The 25,528-nt window shown below is 67.7% G+C and overlaps 1 protein-coding gene across 1 annotated transcript; it reads left to right on the top strand.

The window, feature by feature from the left end:
* The first annotated feature begins 471 nt into the window (after nucleotides 1–471).
* Nucleotides 472–24,603, top strand: TIMP2 (TIMP metallopeptidase inhibitor 2). Its single transcript, XM_075904148.1, has 5 exons — nucleotides 472–730; nucleotides 17,705–17,805; nucleotides 18,080–18,188; nucleotides 19,792–19,916; nucleotides 21,555–24,603. Exons 1-5 carry the CDS (start codon nucleotides 613–615, stop codon nucleotides 21,750–21,752), a joined length of 651 nt encoding a protein of 216 aa, XP_075760263.1. The 5' UTR covers nucleotides 472–612; the 3' UTR covers nucleotides 21,753–24,603.
* Nucleotides 24,604–25,528: the final 925 nt, after the last annotated feature.

A 25,528-nucleotide genomic window follows, 5' to 3' on the forward strand; every position in this document is an offset into this window, starting at 1 on the left:
CTGGACTTGACGTCCCGAGGTCCCTTCCAGTGCTAGGACTCTATGACATGTACTCCCCCTACCCCTTCTGTGCCCCACCCCTAGCGCTGGGGCCAGCGGCTGGGACCCTGCATGCGGGACCTGGAGGTGGACCCCTGGCATGGGGCCAGCAGCTGGCTGGGACCTGAGGGTTCAGTGGGGCGGGGGGGGGGGGGGTAAGTGACAGGGCTGATGGGGGCGGGCAGGAGCAGAGCCCCCAGACTGCAGGGCTGCCCAAGCCCTGGGGTGCGCCGCTCCCCCGCGCCCATGGAGCCAGGCACGAGCGGGCCCCGGCCATGGGGCGAGGGACGGGCCCGGGAGGTCGCTGGGGGGCTGTAGGCGGCCGGCCTGGCACACGCCGCAGGCCGGCGGAGGAAGGGCCGGAGCGAGCAGCCGGGCGCAGCTGCCTGGCCCGGTGCCCGGGGAGGAGGAGCGGCCAGGCCGGGGCGCGTTAAAAGCCGCCGTGGCGGAGCCGCGCAGCAAAGCCCCGTGCCAGGGCCGCAGCGCAGCGCAGGACTCTCCAGGCCGGACGCGGCGCGGGCGCGGCGCGTGGCTGGATGCGGCGGCCCCCCCGGGCGCTCTGAGACCCGCAAGATGAGCGCTGCCCTGCCCAGCCTGCTGGCCTGGCTGGCGCTGCTGCTGCTCCCCGGGGCCGACGCCTGCAGCTGCTCCCCGGTGCACCCGCAGCAGGCCTTCTGCAACGCCGACGTGGGTAAGAGGCGCGCCCGGCCCGCCGCGCCCGGTCCCCGGCGGCCCCTTGCCGCGCCCGGTCCCCTCCGCCCCATCCCCCCCCGGGCTCGCCGCTCCCCCCTCCGCCCGGCCCCCCCCCGGGCTCGCCGCTCCGCCCGGCCCCCCCCGGCTCGCCGCTCCCCCCTCCGCCCGGCCCCCCCCGGGCTCGCCGCTCCCCCCCCCCCCGCTTCCCGGCCTGCGCCCCGCCCCTCCGGCCTCCCCGCGCCCCCTCCCCCCGCCGGGCCCGCAGCCTTAGTGGCACTAGGGGCCGGGGCTGCCTGGGGGCCGCTGCGGCTCGGCCGGGGATCGCTCCGGGCCGGGAGCGGCGAACGGCCCCGCAGCTCGCGGGGAGGGTGCGGGGCTGCGCTGTGACCCGCGGCCTGGAGCCGGCCACGCGCCCCTCCCCCCACTCTCCAGCGACTGGATTCATTGGGGTTTCTTTGGGTCCAGTCAGAGGCGGGGCCCTGCGCCCAGCGTGGCAGGGAGCCGGGGGACGCTGGTACCCGCAGAGCTGCGTTCAAGGGCGCTGCCCAGGGCTGGCTCCTCCCGGCTGCGCCCAGCCCCAGTTAATCCCGGGCGAGATCTGGGGGTGCTGAACAGAGCTGCCCGCGCGGGGTCTCAGCAAGTCGCTCCCAGCCCTGGATGTGGAGGAGCTTGTGATGGAGCAAGGCCTCTGTGGCCCCCCCCCCCCCCCCCCCGCCAGGGCGTCTGGAGCTGGACAGGAGGGGCACAGCTCCTCGGCAGTCTGGTATGCCGGCCGGGGCCCCTGAGCGCCGCAATGGGCCGTCCGGGTCCCCCCAGCCGGCTGGGGCCCCTGAGCGCCGCAATGGGCCGTCTGGGTCCCCCCAGCCGGCTGGGGCCCCTGAGCACCGCAATGGGCCGTCCGGGTCCCCCCAGCCGGCCGGGGCCCCTGAGCGCCGCAATGGGCCGGCCCGGTCCCCCCAGCCGGCGGGGGCCCCTGAGCGCCGCAATGGGCCGGCCCCGTTCCCCCAGCCAGCCGGTGCCCCTGAGCGCCGCAATGGGCCGTCTGGGTCCCCCCAGCCGGCTGGGGCCCCTGAGCACCGCAATGGGCCGTCCGGGTCCCCCCAGCCGGCCGGGGCCCCTGAGCGCCGCAATGGGCCGGCCCCGTTCCCCCAGCCGGCCAGGGCCCCTGAGCGCCGCAATGGGCCGTCCGGGTCCCCCCAGCCGGCCGGGGCCCCTGAGTGCCGCAATGTGCCGGCCCGGTCCCCCCAGCCGGCCGGGGCCCCTGAGCGCCGCAATGGGCCGGCCCGGTCCCCCCAGCCGGCCGGGGCCCCTGAGCGCCGCAATGGGCCGGCCCGGTCCCCCCAGCCGGCCGGGGCCCCTGAGCGCCGCAATGGGCCGTCCGGGTCCCCCCAGCCGGCCGGGGCCCCTGAGCACCGCAATGGGCCGTCTGGGTCCCCCCAGCCGGCCGGGGTCCCTGAGCGCCACAATGGGCCGGCCCCGTTCCCCCAGCCGGCCAGGGCCCCTGAGCGCCGCAATGGGCCGTCCGGCCCCGTCCCCCCAGCCGGCCGGGGTCCCTGAGCGCCGCAATGGGCCGGCCCCGTTCCCCCAGCCGGCCGGGGCCCCTGAGCGCCGCAATGGGCCGTCCGGCCCCGTCCCCCCAGCCGGCCGGGGTCCCTGAGCGCCGCAATGGGCCGGCCCCGTTCCCCCAGCCGGCCGGGGCCCCTGAGCGCCGCAATGGGCCGTCCGGCCCCGTCCCCCCAGCCGGCCGGGGTCCCTGAGCGCCGCAATGGGCCGGCCCCGTTCCCCCAGCCGGCCGGGGCCCCTGAGCGCCACAATGGGCCGGCCCCGTTCCCCCAGCCGGCCGGGGCCCCTGAGCGCCACAATGGGCCGGCCCCGTTCCCCCAGCCGGCCGGGGCCCCTGAGCGCCGCAATGGGCCGGCCGGGTCCCCCCAGCCGGCCGGGGCCCCTTAGCGCCGGAATGGGCCGGCCGGGTCCCCCCAGCCAGCCGGGGCCCCTGAGCGCCGCAATGGGCCGTCTGGGTCCCCCCAGCCGGCCGGGGCCCCTGAGCGCCGCAATGGGCCGTCCGGGTCCCCCCAGCCGGCCGGGGCCCCTGAGCGCCGCAATGTGCCGGCCCGGTCCCCCCAGCCGGCCGGGGCCCCTGAGCGCCGCAATGGGCCGGCCGGGTCCCCCCAGCCAGCTGGCCATGGCGAGAGACAGGAGCAGGAGCCTGCGGCCCCCTCGTGTGCCCTCTGCCTCTCCAGCCGTTCGCCTTTTCCCTGAGAAGTGCTTGTGTGACAGCTGCTGCCCTTGTCACCTGCCACCTTGCTAGCTCCCTCCGCCTGGGGACCCGGCGCACTTGGCCTACCTCCGGGCTCCCGGGTCCTCTCCTCTCCGCCCCTTGCCACTGTCACGGTGGTGGCGCATTTTACAGCCCCTGCACTAAGCGCCTTCCTCCTGCGGGGCTGGCAGGCCTGGCCTCCGAGTGGACGCCTCGAAGGGGTGTCAGCAGCAAAGCACCGAGAGCAATGCCTTGGAGCTCTCTCCAGACCCAGTTTCAAATCGGGGTTGTGGCCTCGGGGCTTCTGCCTGTGTGATTTTGGGGGGGCGGGTGGGAAATTGGTGGGTCCCAGGGGTCTCACCCCCACCCCAGTTCACTCCCTGAGGTTCTGAATCTGGGGGGTGGGGTGGGATGCAAACCCTCCTCCAGAAACCTGGGCTTTGTTCTCGGTGTCCCCGGGCCCTGCCCGGCGTTGGCTGTGGGCGTGGGCGGGGCGCGTGCTGGGCACACACGGAGCCGGCTGCTCGGGGGGTTGGCGCGATGCGGCCGAGCCCCCGAGGACAAAAGCCAGCTTTGCACGGTGCCATCTTGCTCTGCCTCCGAGCTGCCGCGTGACCCTGGAAAGGCGGGAGCTCGGAGTCCCGTGGATGACGGGCTGCTGTGCCCTTGGGGTTGCGGAGCCGAGGGCCGGCCCTGCCCTGGAAAGTGGCCGCATCGGGCTAGGTCACCTTCCTGGCGTCCAGGCATTTCCTTTCCTCCATCCCAGCTCGTTCGGCTTGGATGCTGCTGAAAGGGAGGCCTTGGCACCCGGGCCCTGGATTCCTCCTCTCCATGAATAATGCCCTTATGGCCTTGAACGGCTGAACCAGAGGGAGAGCGGCCCCCGGCCTGCCGCAGCGCCCGCACTTGGCTGCGGAGCGGCGTTCTGCAATACTTGGCAGCCCAGCCCCCGTCCGTCCCACAGGCCCTGGCTGCCTCCCTGCGTGGGGTGTCCCAGCTCGCCTGCCCCCGAGTCTCCAGGGCCCTGCTGTTTGGGGGGGGGGGGGCGCGAATGGGTCCAGGGACAGGAAGATTTTAGACAAAGTGAAGCAGCGTCAGTCCAGGCTGCTGGGTTGCTTGAGGTTTGTGGGGGCAGCTGGGCAGGGTGCTCTCGCCAGCTGCCGCTTTGCTGCCCCCTCCTCCGCCCACTTCGTCCTTCACCCGCTCGGTGGCAGGCCTGGGGGCGAGGCCAGCCGGGAGCGGTGCCGGGCGCCAGGCTGGGGGACGGGCACTCTCCTGCCCTAGTTGCCTGAGTGAGGAGAGAGCTGCCTGGGGCAGGGTTAGGGTCCTGGTGAGCGCGGCGGGGGGAGAGGCAGCTGGCACACTGGGCTCTGACCTGGCCGAGGTTAATCCCATGGGGCGTTCAGTGGCTGGCGTGGTGCTTCCTCTCCGTGGGGCTGGGTGTATGGAGGCCCTTGGCCACCAGAGTTCCAAGGGGCGGTTCCGTGGCTCATGCTACCTGCGCCCATAACCGTGTCCGTTTGGGCACCTCCCCCAGGGCTGGGCGCACCCGCCTGTGGGGTATCCAGCGGCCTAGCACAGCCACACCCCTCGCCGCTGGGTCCCCACCGTCCCCAGACCAGAATAACGTGGCCGGCACCCGCCGCAAGGTGGGCAAACTTCCTGGGGGGGTCCAGGACCTCTGGGGACTCCAGCTTCTGCAGTGTGACTGGCAGCGCTGGTCTCGGGCCGTGGCCTCGGTCCACAGGCCGCTTTGGGACAGCCCCCTCGACCGCCCCGTGGCGGGACCCAGGGGAGGGACCTGGGCCGCTTTGGGACAGCCCCCTCGACCGCCCCGTGGCGGGACCCAAGGGAAGGACCTGGGCCGCTTTGGGACAGCCCCCTCGACCGCCCCGTGACGGGACCCAGGGGAGGGACCTGGGCCGCTTTGGGACAGCCCCCTCGACCGCCCCGTGGCGGGACCCAGGGGAGGGACCTGGGCCGCTTTGGGACAGCCCCCTCGACCGCCCCGTGGCGGGACCCAGGGGAGGGACCTGGGCCACTTTGGGACAGCCCCCTCGACCGCGCCGTGACGGGACCCAGGGGAGGGACCTGGGCCGCTTTGGGACAGCCCCCTCGACCGCCCTGTGGCGGGACCCAAGGGAGGGACCTGGGCTGCTTTGGGACAGCCCCCTCGACCGCACCGTGGGCGGGACCCAAGGGAGGGACCTGGGCCGCTTTGGGACAGCCCCCTCGACCGCGCCGTGGCGGGACCCAGGGGAGGGACCTGGGCCGCTTTGGGACAGCCCCCTCGACCGCCCCGTGGCGGGACCCAGGAGAGGGACCTGGGCCGCTTTGGGACAGCCCCCTCGACCGCGCCGTGGCGGGACCCAAGGGAAGGACCTGGGCCGCTTTGGGACAGCCCCCTCGACCGCGCCGTGGCGGGACCCAAGGGAAGGACCTGGGCCGCTTTGGGACAGCCCCCTCGACCGCGCCGTGGGCGGGACCTGGGCCGCTTTGGGACAGCCCCCTCGACCGCCCCGTGGGCGGGACCTGGGCCGCTTTGGGACAGCCCCTTCGACCGCACCGTGACGGGACCCAGGGGAGGGACCTGGGCCGCTTTGGGACAGCCCCCTTCGACCGCACCGTGGGCGGGACCCAGGGGAGGGACCTGGCATGGGGTGGCAGCAGGAGGTGGCCTCTCCCCCCCCCCCCACTCACTGCAGGAGCAGAGCCCCCGGGTGCTCAACTTCCCGCTGCGGCAGAGAAGCCGAGCCCTGGCTGGGGAGGGCGGTCGGGTGGCGCAGGGGAGGCTGCTCCAGCTCCTGCCGCTGTGGTGGGTGCGGGACAGGGGGCCCACGCCAGCCCCCCTGTAAGACCCCCGCCTGCATCAGTGGGGAAGGGGGCGGGGCCTGCAGGGGGAGGGGCTCTTGTCCCCTGCTTGGAGTTGGTTCCAAAGCGCTTCCTTTCTGCCCCTCCCCGTTTGTGGAGTTAGTGAGTCCGGCTGAGCAGGGCCCGGCGTGACCCCCAAAGCGCAGGCTCCCCGCCGCGTCCGGCCAGTGCTGGCCCGTGAGCACAGAGCGCCTGCTGGCCCCGGGGAGCTGACAGCCTGCGGAGTGGGTTGTGCAAGGGCCGGAAGCCGTGCGAGCACCAGAGCGAGCCAGGCGGGGCCGGATTGCACAATCCCGGCTGGGGCACCGTCGGGCCCCGTGGGCGTGTGAGCCGCTGCGTTGCTAGAGCCGGGGTCCCTGGCCCAGCCGCCCGGCCGTGGCCCTGGTCTGAATGCGAGGCTGCGACTTGCCTCCTGGCTGCCGCTGTCCTGCGGACGGAGGCCGCCGAGCATACTGCAGTGGGCCCCGTCTGGCCCTGGGGGGTGGGCTGCCCTGGGCCCCACAAGCCAGCTGTGCTGGAGGGGGCCTGGCCTGGGCACAAGCGAATGGGCGTGGCTGGGGCGCCTGATTGCTAGGCAGCGCCTTCAGCAGGGGAGCAGCGTTTCAGCTCTGCTGGGCAGGGGGGCAGCGAGGCTGCAGGGAGGTACCAGCCTGACCGCCTGGCTCCCCGTTTATCTGGCTGTGGGTGGGGCCCTTGGCGTCTCTGCACCTCTGCCCCATGGCCCACGGCAGGGTTCCCTGTAAGCTGGGCGCTTGTGCGGCTGCTCAGGAGAGCTCCCAATGCTCGGTCAGCGCAGTGCATGCAGCCGGGTTGTGTTCCTGCTGGTGGTGCACATGCTTCCGTGCACATAACAAAATGTATTCCGCATGTGAATGGAAAAAATCCACCCGCGGCTGGAAGAAATTAGCGGGAGCATTGGGCCCTTGGGTGAAACCAGCACAGAGATGATGATTTCCCATCCCCTCTGGTGAAGCCGGACCAGGATTTCCCTCTCAGCCCCCTTTGCTCTAGGACCCTGACTCTGCTGCCTTGGTCAGGCTGGAATCTCCCGGGCTGCGTCTCAGCCCAGCCAGCCCCAGGACTCGGCCCATGGTCCCAGCCCCACAGTCAGATCCCTTGGAGCCTCTGCTGGTTGGTCCAGCCCTGGCGAAGGGCCTGAGGTAGCAGCACATGGAAGCGTTTAACCCCCGGGCGGAGCAGAGGGGGGCCCAGGGGCGGGGGGCCTGTAGCTTGCTCTGGAGTGGCTGTCGGGACTGGGAGAGCGCCGCACACGACTGCCAGGGGACTCGGCTGCCCCGTAGCGTGGGGGCCGCAGGGGGCTGTGCAGCTGAAGCAGTGGAGCCGTATCGGTAACATGGGGACCCGGCAGTGAGCCCCCCCCACCCGCCGGTGCCATCTGCCCCCTGCCGGGGTCCCTGAGCTCAGTGGCCTCTGCTTCTGCTGCCAAGAGTCCAGCCCAGGGGCCGTGGAGCTGGTGTCGCAGGGAAGCCCCGAACGCAGGTGGGGCCCGGCGGGGAGGCGCTGCTGGCGCGGCTGCGCCTGGCCCCTCCCCAGGAGGCCGAGATGCCTGTGGGGGCTTCCCAGGCTGGGAGGAGCCGTAGGGCTGGGATGCCTCATGCCGGCCACATGACTGGCTGGGTCACAGCTGCTGGCGCTGCAGTGAGGTCACTTCCTGCCTCCCGGGCCATGTGGAGCCAGGGAACCCCGCGGAGCCAGGGGAACACCAGGGGGGGGGGGGGGGGGCTGGCAAGAAGCTGCTCCCGATCTGGCTCTTGTCTGCTGCTAGAGCAGATGGTGTCCTGCCAGGCCGGATCATGCTGGGCCGTGCTGGGCCACGTCGCGCCGTGCTGGGCCGGGCCATGTGTGGCGGGGCCCCCTCTCCCCCCGATCTTGCACCCCCGTAGCAGCAAGATGAGACTCTGCCAGCCAGTAGAATAGAGAGGGGTTATTCCTGCTCCGGGACACAGCCCAGCACAGACGTGGGGTGGCCGTAAGGAGTCAGGCTGGCAGCCCCAGGCCCCTTGGGGCGGGGTACATAGCCCCCCCGAACTCCCAGCACAGACGTGGGGTGGCCGTAAGGAGTCGGGCTGGCAGCCCCAGGCCCCTTGGGGCGGGGTACATAGCCCCCCCGAACTCCCAGCACAGACGTGGGGTGGCCGTAAGGAGTCGGGCTGGCAGCCCCAGGCCCCTTGGGGCGGGGTACATAGCCCCCCCGAACTCCCAGCACAGACGTGGGGTGGCCGTAAGGAGTCGGGCTGGCAGCCCTAGGCCCCTTGGGGCGGGGTACATAGCCCCCCCGAACTCCCAGCACAGACGTGGGGTGGCCGTAAGGAGTTGGGCTGGCAGCCCTAGGCCCCTTGGGGCGGGGTACATAGCCCCCCCGAACTCCCAGCGCAGACGTGGGGTGGCCGTAAGGAGTCGGCTGGCAGCCCCAGGCCCCTTGGGGCGGGGTACATAGCCCCCCCGAACTCCCAGCACAGACGTGGGGTGGCCGTAAGGAGTCGGGCTGGCAGCCCTAGGCCCCTTGGGGCGGGGTACATAGCCCCCCCGAACTCCCAGCGCAGACGTGGGGTGGCCGTAAGGAGTCGGGCTGGCAGCCCTAGGCCCCTTGGGGCGGGGTACATAGCCCCCCCGAACTCCCAGCGCAGACGTGGGGTGGCCGTAAGGAGTCGGCTGGCAGCCCCAGGCCCCTTGGGGCGGGGTACATAGCCCCCCCGAACTCCCAGCGCAGACGTGGGGTGGCCGTAAGGAGTCGGGCTGGCAGCCCTAGGCCCCTTGGGGCGGGGTACATAGCCCCCCCGAACTCCCAGCGCTCTGCTTCGTCTCTTCTCCATGTCATCCAGCCAAAAACTGCCCAGCGCCCAGCCCTGCCCCCAGCCAGGTGCCCGTCTCCCCCTCTCTCCATTTGTCTCCCCCGGGAAGAGCCTTGTTACCTGCCAGGCTGGGCGAGGTGTCTGGGCCATGCACACGTGGGGGAGTCGGTGGGAATCCCAGCCCAGCGGGGGGACCCGGGTCACAGAGCAGACGCCCCCCCCGCGTCACACCGTGCTGGGCTGGGCTGCACCGTGCTGTGCCTGTGGCCCCGCTTGGGCAGCTCCCTAGTTGTGGTGCCGTGACTCGGTGGCTGGTAATTCTGTGGCTCCCCGTGCAGGGCCCCTGTGCCGCCGTCGCTGCGCGTGGCACTGTGGGCACGGGTCCAGCTGGGGCTGCAGGCAGGGTTGCGCCAGTGACGACTCCTGCCGCTGTGGTGACAGCCTGGCCCGGTGACCTGGTGCCCACGTCACGTGGGCGTGGTGCTGAGCCGGAGCCCAGGCAGGCCGCCCTGACCCGTGCCAGGTTCTGTGCCCGGGGAGCACAGCTTCGGGGGGCTGCCTGGGCGCCCTCCCAGCCAGAGGCTGGAGCTAGGCAGGCGCTTGGGTGAGCGCTGGCCGGAGAGCTGCTCCTGGCCACGTCCCCGGCTGCTCGGGCAGATGGCTGGTCCCAGGTGGAGCTCCCCTGCCAGCTCGGAGCAGCCCCACTCGCATGCTCCCAGTCTTGGTGGGGAGCGGGCCCCTCCCTGACTCCCGCCGGGCCCACTCCCTTCCCGCAGGCTGGCTCCGAGCTGCCCGCTTCCCGCGCTGCTGCCCTGGGTGCAGGGGAGGCTGCCTGGGCCCCTGGCTCATTAAGCTGCAGATTTGGAGCCTGCCGTGTTTGGCTGCAGCGGCAGGGCCTCGCCGCGGTAAGCAGGGGGGCCAGGGCCTCCGGCTGGCATGGCCTGCGGGCGGTTGGGCGGTTTGTGGGTGACCCCAGGCCAGAGCGGAAGGGGGCTGGGGCAGCGGTGGCAGGAGGCCGGGGCTGTGCTGGGTGAGGGGATGGCTGGGCTTTGAGCAGGGGCCGGGTTGCTCTACACACCCAGGCGTGTCTTGCGGGGAAGGAGCCCTGCGAGGCTCTTGGCGCTCAGCACGCTCCCCTGGAGTTACTGGGGCCGCCCAGGAGTGTGGGGCGTAGGCTGTGGGCACGGGGCAGAGCCCCTCCGTGCCATGTGGGCAGCCGCTCACCAGCTGCAGCCAGCTGGGAGTCAGGCTCCTGGGTTCTGTTACCGGCTCTGCTGCTGAGTGTGGGCAGGTCTTTGAGCCTCAGTTTCCCCGCGGTAGCTGTTGTGCTTTGGGGTGCTGTCTGTGGGTGTGCAGGGCTCCTGTGACGCCACAATTGTGTATCCAGAAAGACCAGCCGAGGGCGTCCGTGGTGAGCAGACACGTGCCCAGGGCCCTGCTCGTCGGGAGAGCCACTCGGGGTACGTGTGCCCTGCGATGAGACGCCGGCCGGCTGGGGGTACCGGGCTGCAGAGTGTAGCCAGTGGGATGGGCCGCTCCGGAGGGAGGCTTCCCGGTGCTCTTCCTGTGAGCGTCCTTGCCGGCGGAGAGGCGAGTCCTGCCGGGGAGCCAGTGGCACAGCCCAGCGGGTCCCTGCCGGACCGGACGCCTCTCTTGGCGCAGGCAGACAGGCGAGGCTGGGAGCCCGGCACCCCGCAGCCCGCACAGGACCTGGCAGCCCAGCAGCCGCCTGGCCCAGGCCACAGCCTGGTTACGGGGTTATGGCCCGACTGCTGCTGCAGCAGGCTCAGGCAGTGTGAGGGGCTGGGCCCGTCTGGGCACCGCTGAGGGCGTCCGCTCAGGGCGAAGTGCTCGAACTCGGGGCTCCTCACAGCCCCAGACTGGAGACCCCCCCAAACAGGCCACAAACCAGTCGCACCGAGCGCTCCAGCTGCCGATCCGGCCAGCCAGAAGCCTCACGAGCAAAACCCCCCAGACACCCCTGCTCTCCCTGTGCCCCACTTGCCCCGGGCTTAACACCTGCCCCGAATGGTTCCTCCGGCCCTAAGAAACCAGCCACAGTTCCCAGGTCAATTCACTCTGGATCTTCCCCACAAGACCACTCTGGGCCGGTCCTTTAGAATCTACCAGCGAAAGGTTCATTACTACAAGAAAGGAAAGCAAGAGAGTGAGGCTGTTAAAGTACAGTACGTTACATGCACCGAATCTCCCAGTTCTCAATGCAGGCTCTAGCAGAGATGTTACAGCTGCTGGCTTAAAAGTCTCTGGTTACATCCTATGTCAGGACGGGTCCACGGTTCTTCCCGGCTCGTTCCCTGCAAGGATGCATCTGGGATCAGGAGCTAAACTGAAGACCAAAAGGAGGGTGCCACATGGCACGTGTATACCTCCCCTGGCATCTTCCTGGCCAGGGAAGGTCACGTGGTCCAGCGACCTATCCCTGTGTCCCAGGCTGGCAGCCCTTCGGCCCTGGCTGGCTTGCAGGTATCAGTCCCGTTCCTGAGGTGTGTCTTGGCACCTAGAGCTTCATTGTCTCCTTGCTAATTAGCACAGCCACTGGCTGAGCATTCCTGGCCCAGTGCTCAGCCACAGAGAATTTCCCAGCATCCGTACAGAGGGCATGTTTCTAACTCCACACCCAGATCTCACACGAGCACACGAATCTCGCACACGCCATCAGTAGAACAGACGCTTTCATGGGACACCTCACATGGCCCCTTTGTATCCACTGTGGGGCAACCCCCCCCCCCTCGGGGTGCAGCAGTGATCTGGCTGCTCCCCTTAAAATCCAGTAACGCGAGAGGCCGGTGCCCAGTTCTAGCCCTGGCGCCCTGCGCGAGGCGTCTCCGCTGGAGGCACATGGGCCTCCCTGTGTCACTGGGTGGGGTGGATTTCAGAGGTGAGTTTCTCTTCCTGCTTTGGTTAAATCGTGCCCCCCCCCTCCCCCCAGGCCCCTGCTGCTGCTTTAATTCCAGCGTCCTGCCCAGAATTGCAAAGGTGCTTCCAGTTGGGCCCCTCGCAGTGCGCCAGGGGCTTTGCATCTCCTGGGGGCGCCCCGTGAGTGCAGGGGACGGCCCGGCCTTAGCCCCTCGCCCACGTATTGAGTCCTGCCCCGTGCCCTTGCCTCTGCTCCAGCTCCGCTCCCCAGAGCCCGCCAGGAGGGGGCTAGTCACAGTCTCCCTCGCGGCCCCTGCACAGCTCTCTCCCCCGCTGGCTGCTCAGCTCCCCCACCGCCCCGGGCCCGGAGCACAGGCGTCGGGAAGCCACGGGGCCACGCAGCCGAGCTCCCTGCTCAGAACCGGCTGGCGCAAGGGGGTGTGGGCGCGTTGGCTGGGCAGAGCCAGCCTGCACACGCTGGGCCCAGGAGCTCCCGGTGAGCCCCGCCACGTTTCTGTGCCCTGCCCCATGTGGGCAGCGTGGGGGGGCACGGACTGGGCCTTCCCCTCCCACCCTTGGCCAGAGGGAGCTGCCAGCCACCCCGGCCCTGCGTCTCAGCGTGGCTGCTGGATGCCCTGGGGCTGGGCAGTTGGCTTGGAGGGGACTGGTGGTAACAGCCAATCACCACCTGGTATCAGTGAATTCCCATTGAGCCCCCCCCCCCCCCGGCGTGCTCCCTCGCTCCCGTCCCCTGACACGGGGCCAGCCCGCTTGTGGCCATGGTGCCCGGGGCAGGCGATAGCAGGGCCCTGTTCCCCACGGCCCAGCTAGGGAGCCGTGTGGCAGGGGCCCGGGGCCCATCCCGGCAGCCACTGGCCATGGCATCGCTCCGGGGGGTAGGGGCTGGGCCGGGGCACTGGGCTCTGTCCTGTCCCCCTGCCCAGGGAGAGCACCTCCCTCCTGGGGGGCCCTGGTCGCCCCCCCGGCCTTGGCAGCTCATGGCTGTCGCGCAGGCGCTGGCAATGCTGTTAACGCTCCAGCCCCCGGGCTCGGGCAGTTCCATGGGAAACTCCACTGGGGGGAGCCAGGGCGTCCCCCCTCGCCCCGGCTGCAGAGGGCGGGAAGCGTGGCCTGAGCAGCAGACACGGCAGATACAAAGGGGCTCTTTGCATTGAGCATGGGCCTGTCTCCGGGTCTGAGGGCTGGGACCCAGCCCCCACCCCTCTGGGGGGCTGGGCGGGCCGTGCGTGGGGCAGGCCTGGATTCCCCTCCCCTCCCCTCGGGCTCCTGGCTCGCCGCTGGAGCCTGGCTGGGCTCCTGGCCGGGAAGCGCGCAGCTCCCTCCACAAAGCCGCACTGTTCAGGACAAATCTGCCTCCATTGGCTACATTTTTCTCAAGTGATTCATGAGCACGTGAATGGAAAAGGCCGGAGCCCACTGAATCAGGAGCTGTTCCCCGCCCACAGGCGCCACGCCAGCGCCCCTTGCAAGAGCTGGGAGTTCGCAGCGAGCCACGCCGGGGCCGGGGCCGGGGTGGGGGATGGAGGCAGGAGGGGCGGCCCAGAGCCACCCTGGCTGGAGAGGGCACTGTGCTCCGCTGCGGCGCCCTGGCTGGAGGACGAGCCATGGGCGTTTCCACGCGGTGGGCCCACGCCCACGCCAGCGCCCCCTGTCTGCCCCCGGGCAGCGCCAGCAGAGGTGTCCCATGCAGCCTGGATGGGGGAGGGGCGTGTCGTAGTGGGGGGCTGTCCACTCCTGTGGCCCGGGGTCCACTGTGGCTGGGCACGCACTGGTTGCCGTGTTGTGTGGGGTGGGACCCCTGCTGCCCTGTGCTGCCTGCAGAGACTGTGTGCGTGTGCGTGCGCGGCTGCACTGCCCCGCGGGGGGGTCCCTGGGCAGGCACAGAGGCCAGGCCTAGCCACGTCCCACCTGGTGAGGGGGGAGTTTGAGCAAAGGGGGGGGTACCTGCGGGGGGGAGTGACCGGGGGCTGAGGGGGGCAGTCTTGGCGGGGCACACGTGAAGAGAACAGACTGAGCCGGGGGCTGGGGGTTCCGGGGCCCGTGGACCCCGCCCCAAGGGATCTGAGGCTGCCGGCCCTGACTCCTGTGCCCACGTGGAACCCAGGCTGGGCTCGGAGCAGCACTAAACCCCCCTTTGCACTGGCGGGCGGGGTGCAGGGTGGGGGGTCCCCGACGCGCCGTCACAAGGGGGGCCTGGGGTGGCTCTTCGCCTGGCACGGCCAGGGCTTGTGAGGGGCTGCGTGGCGCTGAGCCACGGCGGCAGGCAGGGATCTGAGAGGCCCCCGCCCAGTCCTTGCTGCTGCCCTGCGGCAGAGGAGGCGGCTGAGCTGGACTCTGGCTTGGGGCCTGCCCTCTAGCGCTCCTGGCCCAGCAGAGGCTGGGGAGCGGGGCCTGGCGTCCGCGCTCGGCGGGGGGCAGAGCCGGAGTCTTGCCAGGCTGGGAGCTGCCTAGGGTTGGGGTTAAATTCCCTGCCCAGGTCGGCCGCTGGGATCTCCAGCTGGGCAGCCGTGTGGCTCTTGGGCCACAGTGCGCGCTGTGGGAATCCACGAGCCCTGGGGGCCCAGCCTGCTGCCCCCCAAACCCGCTGGGGATTTACGGAGCGAGCTGAAGGGCTGGGCCTGGGGCGTGTTGGTCCCTGCAGGCCACCTGCTCCTGCGCTAGCGCCTGGGAGCCCCAGCCGGGCCCGGGCCCAGGCCCCGTCTGCTCTAGGACTGGCTGTGTGAGCCGTGCTCCCCCACAGCCTCCCCCACAGCCCTGGCTCCTGGTTGCCCCAGAGCAGCCGGCCCTTTTCCCAGACCCGGCACACGCTGGGGAGTGACTCCCTGGGAGTCGGCTGGCCTGGGCAGCTCCCTGAGTCCTCCACGGGCCGGCGCTGGCGATCGCCGCAGGGCCTGGGGTGCCCCGGGCTGACCCCCGGCAGGGTTCTCGCTCCGGCGTGCAGGGGCCTGGCCAGGGGGGGCGGCCTTGGCACCAGGGGGATTCTGTTCCGCCCTGTGCGTTACCCGGAGACCGGTCAGCTGGGCTACGGGCCGGGGCAGAGGGGCCGTGGCTGGCAGTGACCTAGACCCTGCACCAGGAGGCTACCAGGGGCTCATTCCCAGCTTCCTGTCCCGGGGCCTAGAATCCCCCTCGGGGAAGATCACGGAGCCCCCCGGCTCCAGCTGTCGCTGGGAGCAGTTTCCCTGGATGAGCCGAATGGAGCAGGCTGGAGCCCGGCCTGTGTGCTGCTCCCGGCCCCTCGGCTGCCCTGCTGTGACGGTGTCGGGGCCCCCCGACCCTGCACCCCCTCCGCAGCAAGGTGGGACTCCGCCCGCCGGGGCGATGGAGAGGGACAGCGTAGCCTATGCTGGTGTAGGCGCAGGAGGACAGGCCGGCAGCCCCAGCTCCCTGGGGGGAGGGGTTCACAGGCCCCTGGGCCCCCATCCTGCTTTCAGTCTGCTTCCTCCAGGCCTCCCCACGCTCCGACTGCCCCTTCTCCCAGCACAGGACTCCCCCTCCCCCCAGCCAGGTGACAAGTGGCCAGGCCAAGGCCAACGTGCCTCCCCCAGGGCCCCCCTTGGGCAGCGCTCACAGACACAGGCCAGCAGGGGTCACCCCCAGCCCACCCAGTGACTGCCCAGCAGAGCAGAGCCGAGGCCACAGGAGTAGACAGCCCCCCCCCCCCCCACGTCCCACCTGCGCTCGCAACTGGCATTCGGCTCCATCCAGGCCGGCCCGGGCCACGGGGCAGCCCTGCTCCAAGGGGCGCTGGGCCGGCCTGGCCTGGCCTGTTCTGCCGGGTGCCCTGGGGATGGGGCACAGCAGGGAAGACTCTGGCCCACCGCCGTGGGGAGGTGGCAGCGCTGCCTCCCTTCGCGGTGCCGTCGTGCCGCTCCCCACGCTGCTGTCGAGCAGGGGCTGCCTGGCCTGGGCCCTGCCGTGGGGGCGGCGCCGTCCTCGCGGTGAGAGCAGCCCTCCGCGCGCTCCCCGGGCCCTCGGCGGGGGGGGCAGCCGCTGGGGACGACGGGCTTGCAGGCAGGGCAGGAGGGCGCCTCCGTGCAGGCCACGCTGTGGGTGTGAGGGAGTGGCAACCTACCAGAAAAGCTGCTAGCTCTGGGGTGGAGCCCTTCTCCCAGCAGCTGTGCTCCGCGTGGGCCCCTCTCCCTGTCGCTAAGGGATGCTGCTTTGGGAGGAGGGGCCCATGGACGGGGAGGGGTGCCGTGGGACCGGGCCCTGGGGCTGGAGCCGGCCGGTCTGTGCTGCTTGGCCAGGCCCGTTCCCCGGTCCCTGTGAGTGGCGAGTTGTTTTTCCAGGCGGCTCGGGGAGGAAGTGACACCGTGCGGTTCGCTGTGTGTCGGCAGGGGCGGTTCCTCGTGGCCGCCCACCATTCCAGCGGCAACGTCTGGCAGGAGCCTCGCGGCCCCTTGATTGCGAACGCAGCTGCTGGTTTGCGAGCGGCGGCTGGAGGCCAGGCCAGGCGGTGCAGCTGGGGTGGGCTGGCCGTGCTGGGCCGTCCGTCTGGAGCGGGGGGCGGGTCTCCGTTCACGCCAGGGCCTCTGCTCCGAAAAGCCTCCCTGCTCCACGTGCTCCCCCGCTCTGGGGACGTACAGTGCAGCTCCGTTCACCGGTTCAATGTTAGGATTTTAACTGGTTAAACGGGGGCAGCTGGAGCCCCCCTCCGCCCCCCGCCCGTAGCCGGTTACCAGCCCCGCTCCGGGTGCTTGCCCTGTGGGCTCTGCTGGCCTCGGGGTGCCACGGGCCCGTCCTCTCCTTCGTCCTGGCTGTACAGTGTCCGCCGGGCCGAACGGGGCCAGGCCCTACGTGGAGCCTGCTACGCGCCCGTCCGTTGCAACCCTCCAGGGACGGTCCCGGTCCCGCGCTCGCCGGCAGAACCATAGGGACCTGGCAGGAAAGTAGCGAGCCAGGAGGAAGAAATGGAGGATTCTGTCTCCCACGTCCCCCGCCCCTCCCGTCCTGCCTCTGCCCTTCCTCCCTGCTCCAGCCATGCTGCTGCTCAGTCAGCTCCGCGCCCGGCGTCCAGCGCCAGGCAGCGGGGGAGAGCGAGGAGGCCGCCACCAGCCAGGGCAGGGGGAGCAGCAGCCTGCGCGGACGCGTCCCGGAAGCTGTTCTTGCTCCCGGCTCCCTGGCTGCTCCCCCTGCTTGGCAGAGCCCCAACCCCGGCTCTTGCCTCTGGTCTCCCAGCTCTGCGGAGCTCGCCGGCTCGGCCGTGTTGCCAGCTGCTGGGCAGCTCTTTGGCTCTTTGCCTGCCCCACCTGTGGGCCCTGCCCTGGACAGGCAGCACTGCGCGCGGTGGTCACGCCCTAGGCCTGTGGGGCGGGGCGGGGCCCTGTCCAGGGAAGCCGTCGGCACTAGGGAGGGAAGTGCCTAGTTGATGATCCCATAGGCAAAAGCTTATCATATAGTTGGCACATCGGCTGACTAGCACCCCCCCCCCCCCGCCCTTTGCTGCCTCTGTCAGAGGCAGGTGGGGAGGGAAGAAGAGGAGGTCCTGGGGGAGCCTGCTTAAAAGCCAGTCCCCCCAGCTCCAGCTCCAGCTCTGTGGGAGGGGCAGGGGCGCAGCGGCGGCCAGCTTTGAAGGGGGATCTCTTCCAGCCCTAGGATTCTACGAAAGTCCCCGCTGGGCTCTTGTACATTTCAAAGCGGAAGCGCCGCCCGGGGCCCATGGGGGCCTCCCCCCCCCCCCCCCCAGCCCCAGGCTCTATGCACTGTTCCTACTTTGAAAGGTACAGGAGACCCTGCTGTGGCTCTTGTACGTTTCAAAGGCAGCATGTGCGCTAGTCCTTATCGACTAACGGAATAGTCGATGGAAATCCCATCGACTATTCCATTCGTTAATTACTCGATATTTAACATCCCTAGTCGGCACCAGAAACCCCAGCGGTAACGGGCCCTGGCTGCACTAGCCCAGGTCTGAGTCCACGGCATGGCAAAGGAACGGGGAGGGGACAGTCCAACACAGCCGGTCCCATCCCCAGCTACTGACTCGGGGTGGCCAATGCTGCAGGCCCAAAACAGCTGTAGCTCCTAGGCCCTGCTGCCTGGGGGTGGGCAGGCTGAGGCAGGCAGCGGGGCTGGGGAACAGGAGCCGTGCCTGGCCCGCCTCTGTTCATGCCCTGTCTGCCGTCTGTTGCAGTGATCCGAGCAAAGGCCGTCTCCCTAATTGAGGTGGATTCTGGGAACGATGTTTACGGGAATCCGATCAAACGAATCCAGTACGAGATCAAGCAGATCAAGGTACGAGACTCGCGGCTGCGCCCAGCTCTGGGGCGGCGAGTAGGAGGCGGCGGGTGACAGAGCGTGGGCTGGAGAGAGAACTGGGTGAGGGGGTCCCTCCAGCAAACCCAGCCTGGGATTGCACCTGCAAGCGCCGAGCCCCCCCATAGTGGCCTGGTAGTCCCCCCGGCACTTGGCTTCTTCGCGCCAGGCCAGGCACATGCTCCCGCCCGATCTCCGGCAGCGTGGGCGGGGGAGACGTCTGGCCGACCGCCCTCTCGCTCTCTCCCGCTAGATGTTCAAGGGGCCGGAGCAGGACATAGAGCGCATCTACACGGCGCCGTCCTCGGCTGTGTGCGGCGTGGCGCTGGAAACCGGCGGGAAGAAGGAATATCTCATCGCAGGTAGGCGTGGCCCGAGCCAGGGCGGGCGGGAGGGGGCATGGGCCCGTGGAGGGAGGTTTCCCGGAGCTGCGGGAATCGCTCAGGGAATGGCTGCGAAGGGGAGGGGAGACCCTGCTCCAGGCAAAGGGTTTATTCTTGGCTGTGGCGGTGGGACCGCAGGAGAGTTCAGGACCCGTTGGGCTCCCCTCCTGCGCCCCTCAGCCCCAAGGCCCTGCCCGGAGCCCGGAGCGCCCTTATGAGTGTGCCCAGACGTGCGTGGGCCCGTCTCGGCCACAGGCCACGGGCCCGGCCACGTGTGGCCACGACACCTGGGCTCGGCCTGGCTCTCGGTCCGGGACCTGGGTCCCCTCTGGCGCCATCTAGTGGCTCTGAGGGAAATAGCAGCCGAGGAAGCCGGAGCTGTGTGACCCCTGTGCAAACCGGGGCCTAGTCCGTGCTTGGCTCCCCGCTCCGACGCCCTGGGGCCTGGGCCTGCTGGGCTGGCGCTCCGGCCCGGCCGAGCCCACGGGATCCTTTGCAGCCGCACCCTGGGTCCCCGAGCGCGTCAGGTCCGTTTCCACGTCCAGCGCCTGCCCGGGATCCCTAATGGAGAGGGACCGCGTGGCCTGGCGCCAGGGGAGCGTGGCTGCGGTGGGAGCGCCATTGCCTGTGTGGGCTGCCCTGCCTGGCCCGTTCTCCGGAGCAGCGTCACCGGGACCTCGATTTCCACCTCTCCCCAGATGGGGGCTGCCGGGGCCGCCTGCTTGGCCGGGGGAGGCTGGCTCAGAGCGCAGGCTGCAGGGCAGACCCAGCCCCCCGTGAGCGCTGGGGGAAGTCCCCTGCTGTCGCTGTGGCGCTGGGGAAGGCCCGGAGGCTGGCCTGCCGGGCCCGGGCTCGGGGCAGCCCCCTCAGCCCTGCTGCCCATTAAGGGGTCCCGCGGCGCATGACGTCACAAGCACCGCTCTCTCCCAGCCAGCCCCCAGCCCCCACTCTGGGCAACCCGGCCTGAGCGAGGGGCTGAGGTGTGGGGCACGGCCGCCGCCTCCTGGCTTCGTTTGCCGAGATGAGCAGCCGGGAGGGACGGCCCGCGGACTCCCTTCCCTTCCCTTCCCGGCGCGGCGCTGGCCCTGCCTCCGGGAAGAGCCACGGGGAGGGGGCTGCAGGCCGGGGCTCAGCATCACGTGTCTCGCTGCAGAGGTGCCCGGGCTGTGAGTTAGTCCCTCTGGGAAGGCGCTCGGGTCCTGCCTGGCTGTGGAGCCGCAGACGCTCCGGGTGCAGCCGCCGCCGCTGGGGTCTGGCGAGTCAGGGGAACCGGGCCCGGGAACCGGGCCTGCTGTGGGAAACGCCTGGAGCAAATGCCTCGCGCCCCGACGTCAAGCGACGCTCTGCTTCCCCGGGGCTCTCGGCTCACGCCCCCCCAGGTCTCCAGCACGGCCTGGGCCCTGCTTGTCCCCTCGGAGCGCCCAGCCTGCGGCGTGCGCCAGGCACCGTTGCCCCAGCGGGCTGGTACCTTAGTGCCCCGTTCCCTGCACAGTGTGTCCCGAGCGCCCCGGGCCGGGGGGAGCCTGGGGCGGTGCCGATGGGGGCCCAGGTGTCTCCAACGTGCTGCCTGGCCTTTCCGCAGGCAAGTCCGAAGGCAACGGCAAGATGCACGTCACGCTCTGCGACTTCATCGTCGCCTGGGACTCCCTGAGCGCCACGCAGAAGAAGAGCCTGAACCAGCGGTACCAGATGGGCTGCGAGTGCAAGGTAGGCAGGGCCCTCGCTCCTCCACAGGGCGGGGCTGGGCACGGGGACGTGGGGGAAGCACAGGGATGCTTCCTGAACCGCGACCTGGGTTGCATCCCCGTGGGGATCTGGGCGCAGCTGGGCTACTGCTGGCTTCTTCCCATTTGGCTGCAGCGCTGGGAAATTCACCGGAAATAAGAGGAAGACCCAGTTTTGCCTCCTAGAAGGAGTCATGTGTCCAGTGACTGGAACCAGGGGCCTGGGATATCAGCACCCAGATCCCAGACAGGCCCCTGCCCTGCTTCCGTGACTCCGAGAAACTCCCTCGGACTTCCTTGCAGTTTAGTCACCATCACATGGTGAGAACGTGAGCTGGGAGGGAGGCGGAAGGAACTGGGCTTGTTTAGTGTAGAAAGGAGACAGCAGTTCTCAAGTACCTAAAACAGTGTCACGAGGAGGGAGCAGCAATGGGCTTAAGTTGCAGCAAGGGAGGTTTCGGTTGGACATTAGGAAACAGTTCCAGTCGGGGGTGAAAGACGGGAATAAATTGCCCAGGGGGGTTGTGGAGAGATTGAAGAGCAGGCTGGACACACCTGCCAGGGATGGTCTAGAGACGGTGCTTGGCCTGCCGGGAGAGCCGGGGGCTGGACTGGAGGGTCTCCCGAGGTCCCTCCAGTGCTAGGCTACGTCTACACTGGCGTGATTTTCCGGAAATGCTTTTAACGGGAAAGTTTTCCATTAAAAGCATTTTCGGAAAAGCGCGTCTAGATTGGCAGGACGCTTTTCCGTGCAAAAGCCCTGATCACGAAAATGGCAATCGGGGCTTTTTTGCGGAAAAGAAATCTGAGCTGTCTACACTGGCCCTCTGTGCAAAAGCTTTTCGGAAAAAGACTTTTGCCCGAACGGGAGCAGCATAGTATTTCCGCAAGAGCACTGACAATCTTACATGCGATCGTCAGTGCTTTTGTGGAAATTCAAGCGGCCAGTGTAGACAGCTGGCAAGTTTTTCCGCAAAAGCAGATGATTTTGCGGAAAAACTTGCGAGTCTAGACACAGCCCTAGTGTCTGAGTCTGTCCTGGGGGCTTTGGGTCAGAGAAGTGATGCTCCTTCTAAGCTGAGTTTTCCCTGGGGGGCGGGACCAGCCCTGGAGAGAAGAGGCCCGTTCTGTTCACGTAGGGAAACCTGCCTGCTGTCGGGAGCGCTGAGCACTGCGCTGGGCGGAGAGGCTGTGGATCCCTTGCGGGAGGTTTCCAAGGACCGGCTACAGAAAGACCCGTCAAGGCGGGGAGCTTGGGGGTCGGCAGGATTCATCCCGGGCAGGACTCCGGTCCCAGTGCGGTTCTGCTGACCTGTCGTTGCCAGAGGCCTCGCCAGGAACTGGCGGACTCGCTGGGCGAGGGATGCGCTGGAAACAGGCGATGGGTGGGGACAGACAAGAGCCCCCCGTGTTTGGAGCGGGCGCGAGGGGAGATGCAGGCGTGGGAGGGAACTGGCCCCACCTCGGAGCCCAGATCGGTAGCATGTTGCTTTCCTTGGCTCGGTGACTCCGCCCAGCCGAGGGGGAGCCGGAGCCGGAGCTGGAGGCGCGATGGGTCCGTCTGTCCCTGGGCAGGGTGTCCGTCCGTGTGTGCTGAGCAGTGGTCTCTGTTCTGCCGCAGATCTCCCGGTGCCCCTCCATCCCCTGCTTCGTCTCCTCTCCGGACGAGTGTCTCTGGACAGACTGGGTGACGGAGAAGAACATCAATGGGCGGCAGGCGAAGCATTACGCCTGCATCAAGCGGAGCGACGGCTCGTGCGCGTGGTACCGCGGCGTGGCCCCCCCCAAGCAAGAGTTTCTCGACATCGAGGACCCCTAAGCGGGGCGGCTGCGTTCCCACCCCAGTAGAAAGGCCTGCAAGAGATGAGCCTGGTCCACTCTGACATCACTTCCTGGAAACAGCATGAAAATACGCTCTCCCCAGCAGGCCCCGGCGGGGGGTAAATGCCAGGTGCTTCCCAAGCGCTGCTGGCCCCTTCCCGTCCCTTCCCTTCCCAGCGGCGAGTCCCGAGCCGCCCGCACCTGGACCCAGGTCCATGTCTCTCCTTCTGTGTAGCAGGCCTACCAGGTCCCCTCCCTGGGGCTGGGGTCTCCCCCCCCCCCATCGCCCAGCACGTGGGCGTCTCTTTTCACACCGCTGTGTCTGCTGCCGGGGCTACGCCTGCCTGTCCTCCCCCCGTGAGTCCCACTGCCCCTTGCCCCACGAAGGGAGCGTTGGCGGCTGGTCGCACTGGCCCAGAGTCCTGCTGGCTGCAGGCACCAGGAGAGGGTCTGACTGGAATGGAGTCTCCTTAGCCCTTTGCAGGGACACGGCAGCCCTGAGGGACTGGACGGTCTCTTCTCCCTCGCTCCCAAGCGCTGCTCTTTCCTGCTTCCCTCCCGGGCTCCGCACCTCTGGGGGCGGCTGGGTTGGAGCCCCGGCAGGCTTTGGTCCTGCACCTTCATCCTGGCAGGTCAGGACAGAAAGCAAATATCTGGTGGGGGGGGGAATATGGGCCATGCGGGGGGGCTGCCATGTGCGCACCCCAGTGCATGCGTGTGTGCCCCCCCATACGTGTGTCCCCCCCATGCGTGTGTGCGCCCCCCGTGTGTGCATGCGTGCGCCCCCCCGTACATGCGTGTGCGGGCCCCCCCATGCATGCGTGTGCGCTCATAGCGCCAGCGCCCGGCCCCAGGCTCGGTGCCCGCTAGCCTGTGGGGTCCTGCAGCAGCGAAGGCTCCGTTGTGAATTCGTTGCTCAGTGCGAGACGGGACCGAGCTCCCTAGCGCTGCAGGAGGGGGCTTGCTGAAAACCGCCCAGAGCAGCTTCCCCTGCCGAGAGCCGTTGTTCCCTGTGGAGGCTGGGACTCGTTCCCCGTGTTTGGCAGGGAAACGGCGCCGCGAGAGGCCCCGCTGGGACCAGGTGTTTGTCCCCGCTGGCGGCTGCTGGCTGAGCACAGTTCTCAGGCCCGCCACATTGACCTGTAGTAAAAGTCACGATTTTCAGACCTTCTTCCCCTAGGGCAGGGGCCTCATTTCCTGCACGCGGGCTGGGCGGGGCCGTCTGATCCCTTGCCCCGACCTGCCACCATCCTGCCCTCTCCCCCGTCCCCCATGGCATCCCATCCCCCCAGGGACCTGGCCTCACAGATTATGGGGTCCTGGTGCGGGGCAGCAGCGGTGGGACCCCCCTGCACTCCCTGTGGCTCCTCTGCTCCTGTCTGCTTTCCCCGGGACAGTGGGGGCTCAAACGCAGCTGCTGCCCTGCGCCAGGCCCCTCCATAATCTCTGAGGCCGGGTCCCTCGGGGGATGGGGAGCTGTGGGGGGAGGGGCGGGGCTTGGGCACCGGGAATGGACAGCTCCCCCCCCCCCAGCCAGATTGCACACTGCTGTGGCAGGGATGGCCCCCGGGCTGGGAGCATGAGCCCATCCTGTGCCGTGACGATGCACGTGCAGGCACGCAGCCCAACCTGACATCTGGCTGCCTACACGCCCCGGCCCCGCAGTCTTCTGGGAAGCCCTCCCAGCCACCCTCAGCCCCACTCTCCTGAGCCAGTTTCATTGTGTTGAGGCCCTAGAGCGCTGCCTCGCCAGCCGGGACCTTTGTGAGAACCTGCGTAGCCTGGCTAACGTAGGCCCAGCCAGTGTCTGGAAATTATCCCTGCAGACCTGCTTCCGGGGCATTTTCATGCTGTGCATCGGTGTAGGCTTTTAATGATGTCATACTGGACCAGTCTGGGTGATTTTCAGTATATAAAAATGAAGAGGAAAAAAACCTAATCACTCCAATATAAGACTCCTGTTTGCTTACTGTACGGTTATATCATATGTGACATTTACTCCTGTCTCAAATGCTCTCTTTGATTTTAATGTTTCGGTTTGTTTTGGCATCAGCTGTATCATTCCTGTGCTGTAACTTTTAAATTTCCTTGTTAGGTATTAGAATTGCACTTATTTTTTTAAAACGCGTTTCTGCATTGGAAGCATTCAACATGAAGCGGGACGAATGTCGAGAAAGTCTGTGGAGGGTTGAATCCTCCAGATTTTCCTGTTAGTTTGTATTTTTCCTCCTTCCCGGGTCCCCCTCTTCTGCCAAGTGCACAAGTCTTCAGAAGTTGGATTTACTAATAATATGGGATGGGGGATGGGAGGTCCCATCCATTTACCTCTTGTTCAGCAAGGCCTTGCTAGTTTGTCTCCAAGAGCAGGGGGCCTCACACGACAGAATTGCAAACATCTCTCTGTCAAGTGTATGAAGGAGGGTCGATTGGCTTGTTTTAATTTATGCCTTTGGTTCTTGGTTCCATTCTCTGCCTTTCTTCCTAGCTCCAGTCCCCTTTTCCATGCAAGCAACTCAAAATATTTTAAAAAAATAAAGTTTACACTATCGTGCTCTTCAAATCTTTGCTTGATAAGTATTACAAATAAGGAGCATCGAACTTGCTGCCATAATTTAAAGCTTCTGGGTGGGGTTGTTTTTGTTTGGTTTGGTTTTTTGGGTTGGTTTTTTTTTTGTTTTTTTGGAGCAATATGTTTTTGCTGGAATCTGAAGTCTGAGACCTTCTTGTGCTGGAAACACATGAAAGTTGTTGAATAATGACAAGCAGACTGTGCGTGTCTCTGACGCTCTGTATAATTCATATGTGGACATTCAGTCTTTGGACAATAAACAATATTGTACAAAATGAAATGCTTTCCTCTCTGAATTTGCTGCACCTCTCTGGGGCTGTGGAAATAAGTACCACATACAACTGGGGATGCTAGACAGGCGCACCAATCTGCTTGTGCATGTGGGACTGGCTGTGAGCGGGTGAGTAATCCACCCAGCGTTGGGGGGGCTGTGCCATAGATATCCGCCCACTTCCCTCAGTGCAGAAGTTTTGCTGGCTAAGTTTGTTGTTGCTGAAGTTGTTCCGCTGCATCAGCCTTCTTCATGTACAATTTTGGGAACCCACAGCTCCGGGCGAGACCCCTGGAGAGATCGGCCCAGTGTTGCTCTCGCTATAATGGCCATGCTTGAGAACCCCCAGCAAATGTCAAAACCCTGCCCTGGCCACGCGCTCAGCTCTTGCTTGCTCCTAACATGGCGAGGGGCTGTCCTGCTGAGCTGCTCCTCAGGCAAGTAGTGCTGCAACATGATTACTGAGAGCAAGGATTTCGGCTTGGCACAATGCCAGTTTTATCATTTCAGTGGCTAATATCCGTGTTTCTCGGAGAGCTCCCCCCGCCCAGTTTTGACGGCAATATTCACAGTTGCAGGAGGAGCGGGTCAGACAACAATAGTCAAATAATGCTGGCAGAGTTTACAACACTTTAATCTGTGGACCCCTAAAGAACTTCAAATGGAGGTGTGGACCCTTTGGGAGATTTTTAGCTTCCTCTTCCCGGCCAAGGCCATGCAGCAGGAAAAAGAGGAGTTTGGGGGAGGAGGATGCAGTACCAGCCTAGCCTCGGGCAGTGGTGAATGGAGGTGGGGCCCCCTTTGGAAATCCAGACACTGGCCTAAACCTGCAGGAACAAACAGCCTGAAACAAGAGAAGATCCATGCGCTGCATCCTGCACATGGACTACTCTGAGAGAGAGAGAGAGAGAGACAGAGAGAGAGAGGGAGTCTT

This window comes from Pelodiscus sinensis, chromosome 20, assembly GCF_049634645.1.
Source record: "Pelodiscus sinensis isolate JC-2024 chromosome 20, ASM4963464v1, whole genome shotgun sequence".
Classification (NCBI taxonomy): domain Eukaryota; kingdom Metazoa; phylum Chordata; order Testudines; family Trionychidae; genus Pelodiscus; species Pelodiscus sinensis.

What these genes read in the sequence shown, in the direction of transcription:
- TIMP2 (XM_075904148.1), top strand. Translation starts at nt 613, where the DNA reads ATGAGCGCTGCCCTGCCCAGCCTGCTGGCCTGGCTGGCGCTGCTGCTG. An exon ending in CTTCTGCAACGCCGACGTGG is followed by an intron (nt 731 to 17,704) that starts GTAAGAGGCGCG and finishes CGTCTGTTGCAG; the next exon opens with TGATCCGAGCAAAGGCCGTC. An exon ending in ACGAGATCAAGCAGATCAAG is followed by an intron (nt 17,806 to 18,079) that starts GTACGAGACTCG and finishes CTCTCCCGCTAG; the next exon opens with ATGTTCAAGGGGCCGGAGCA.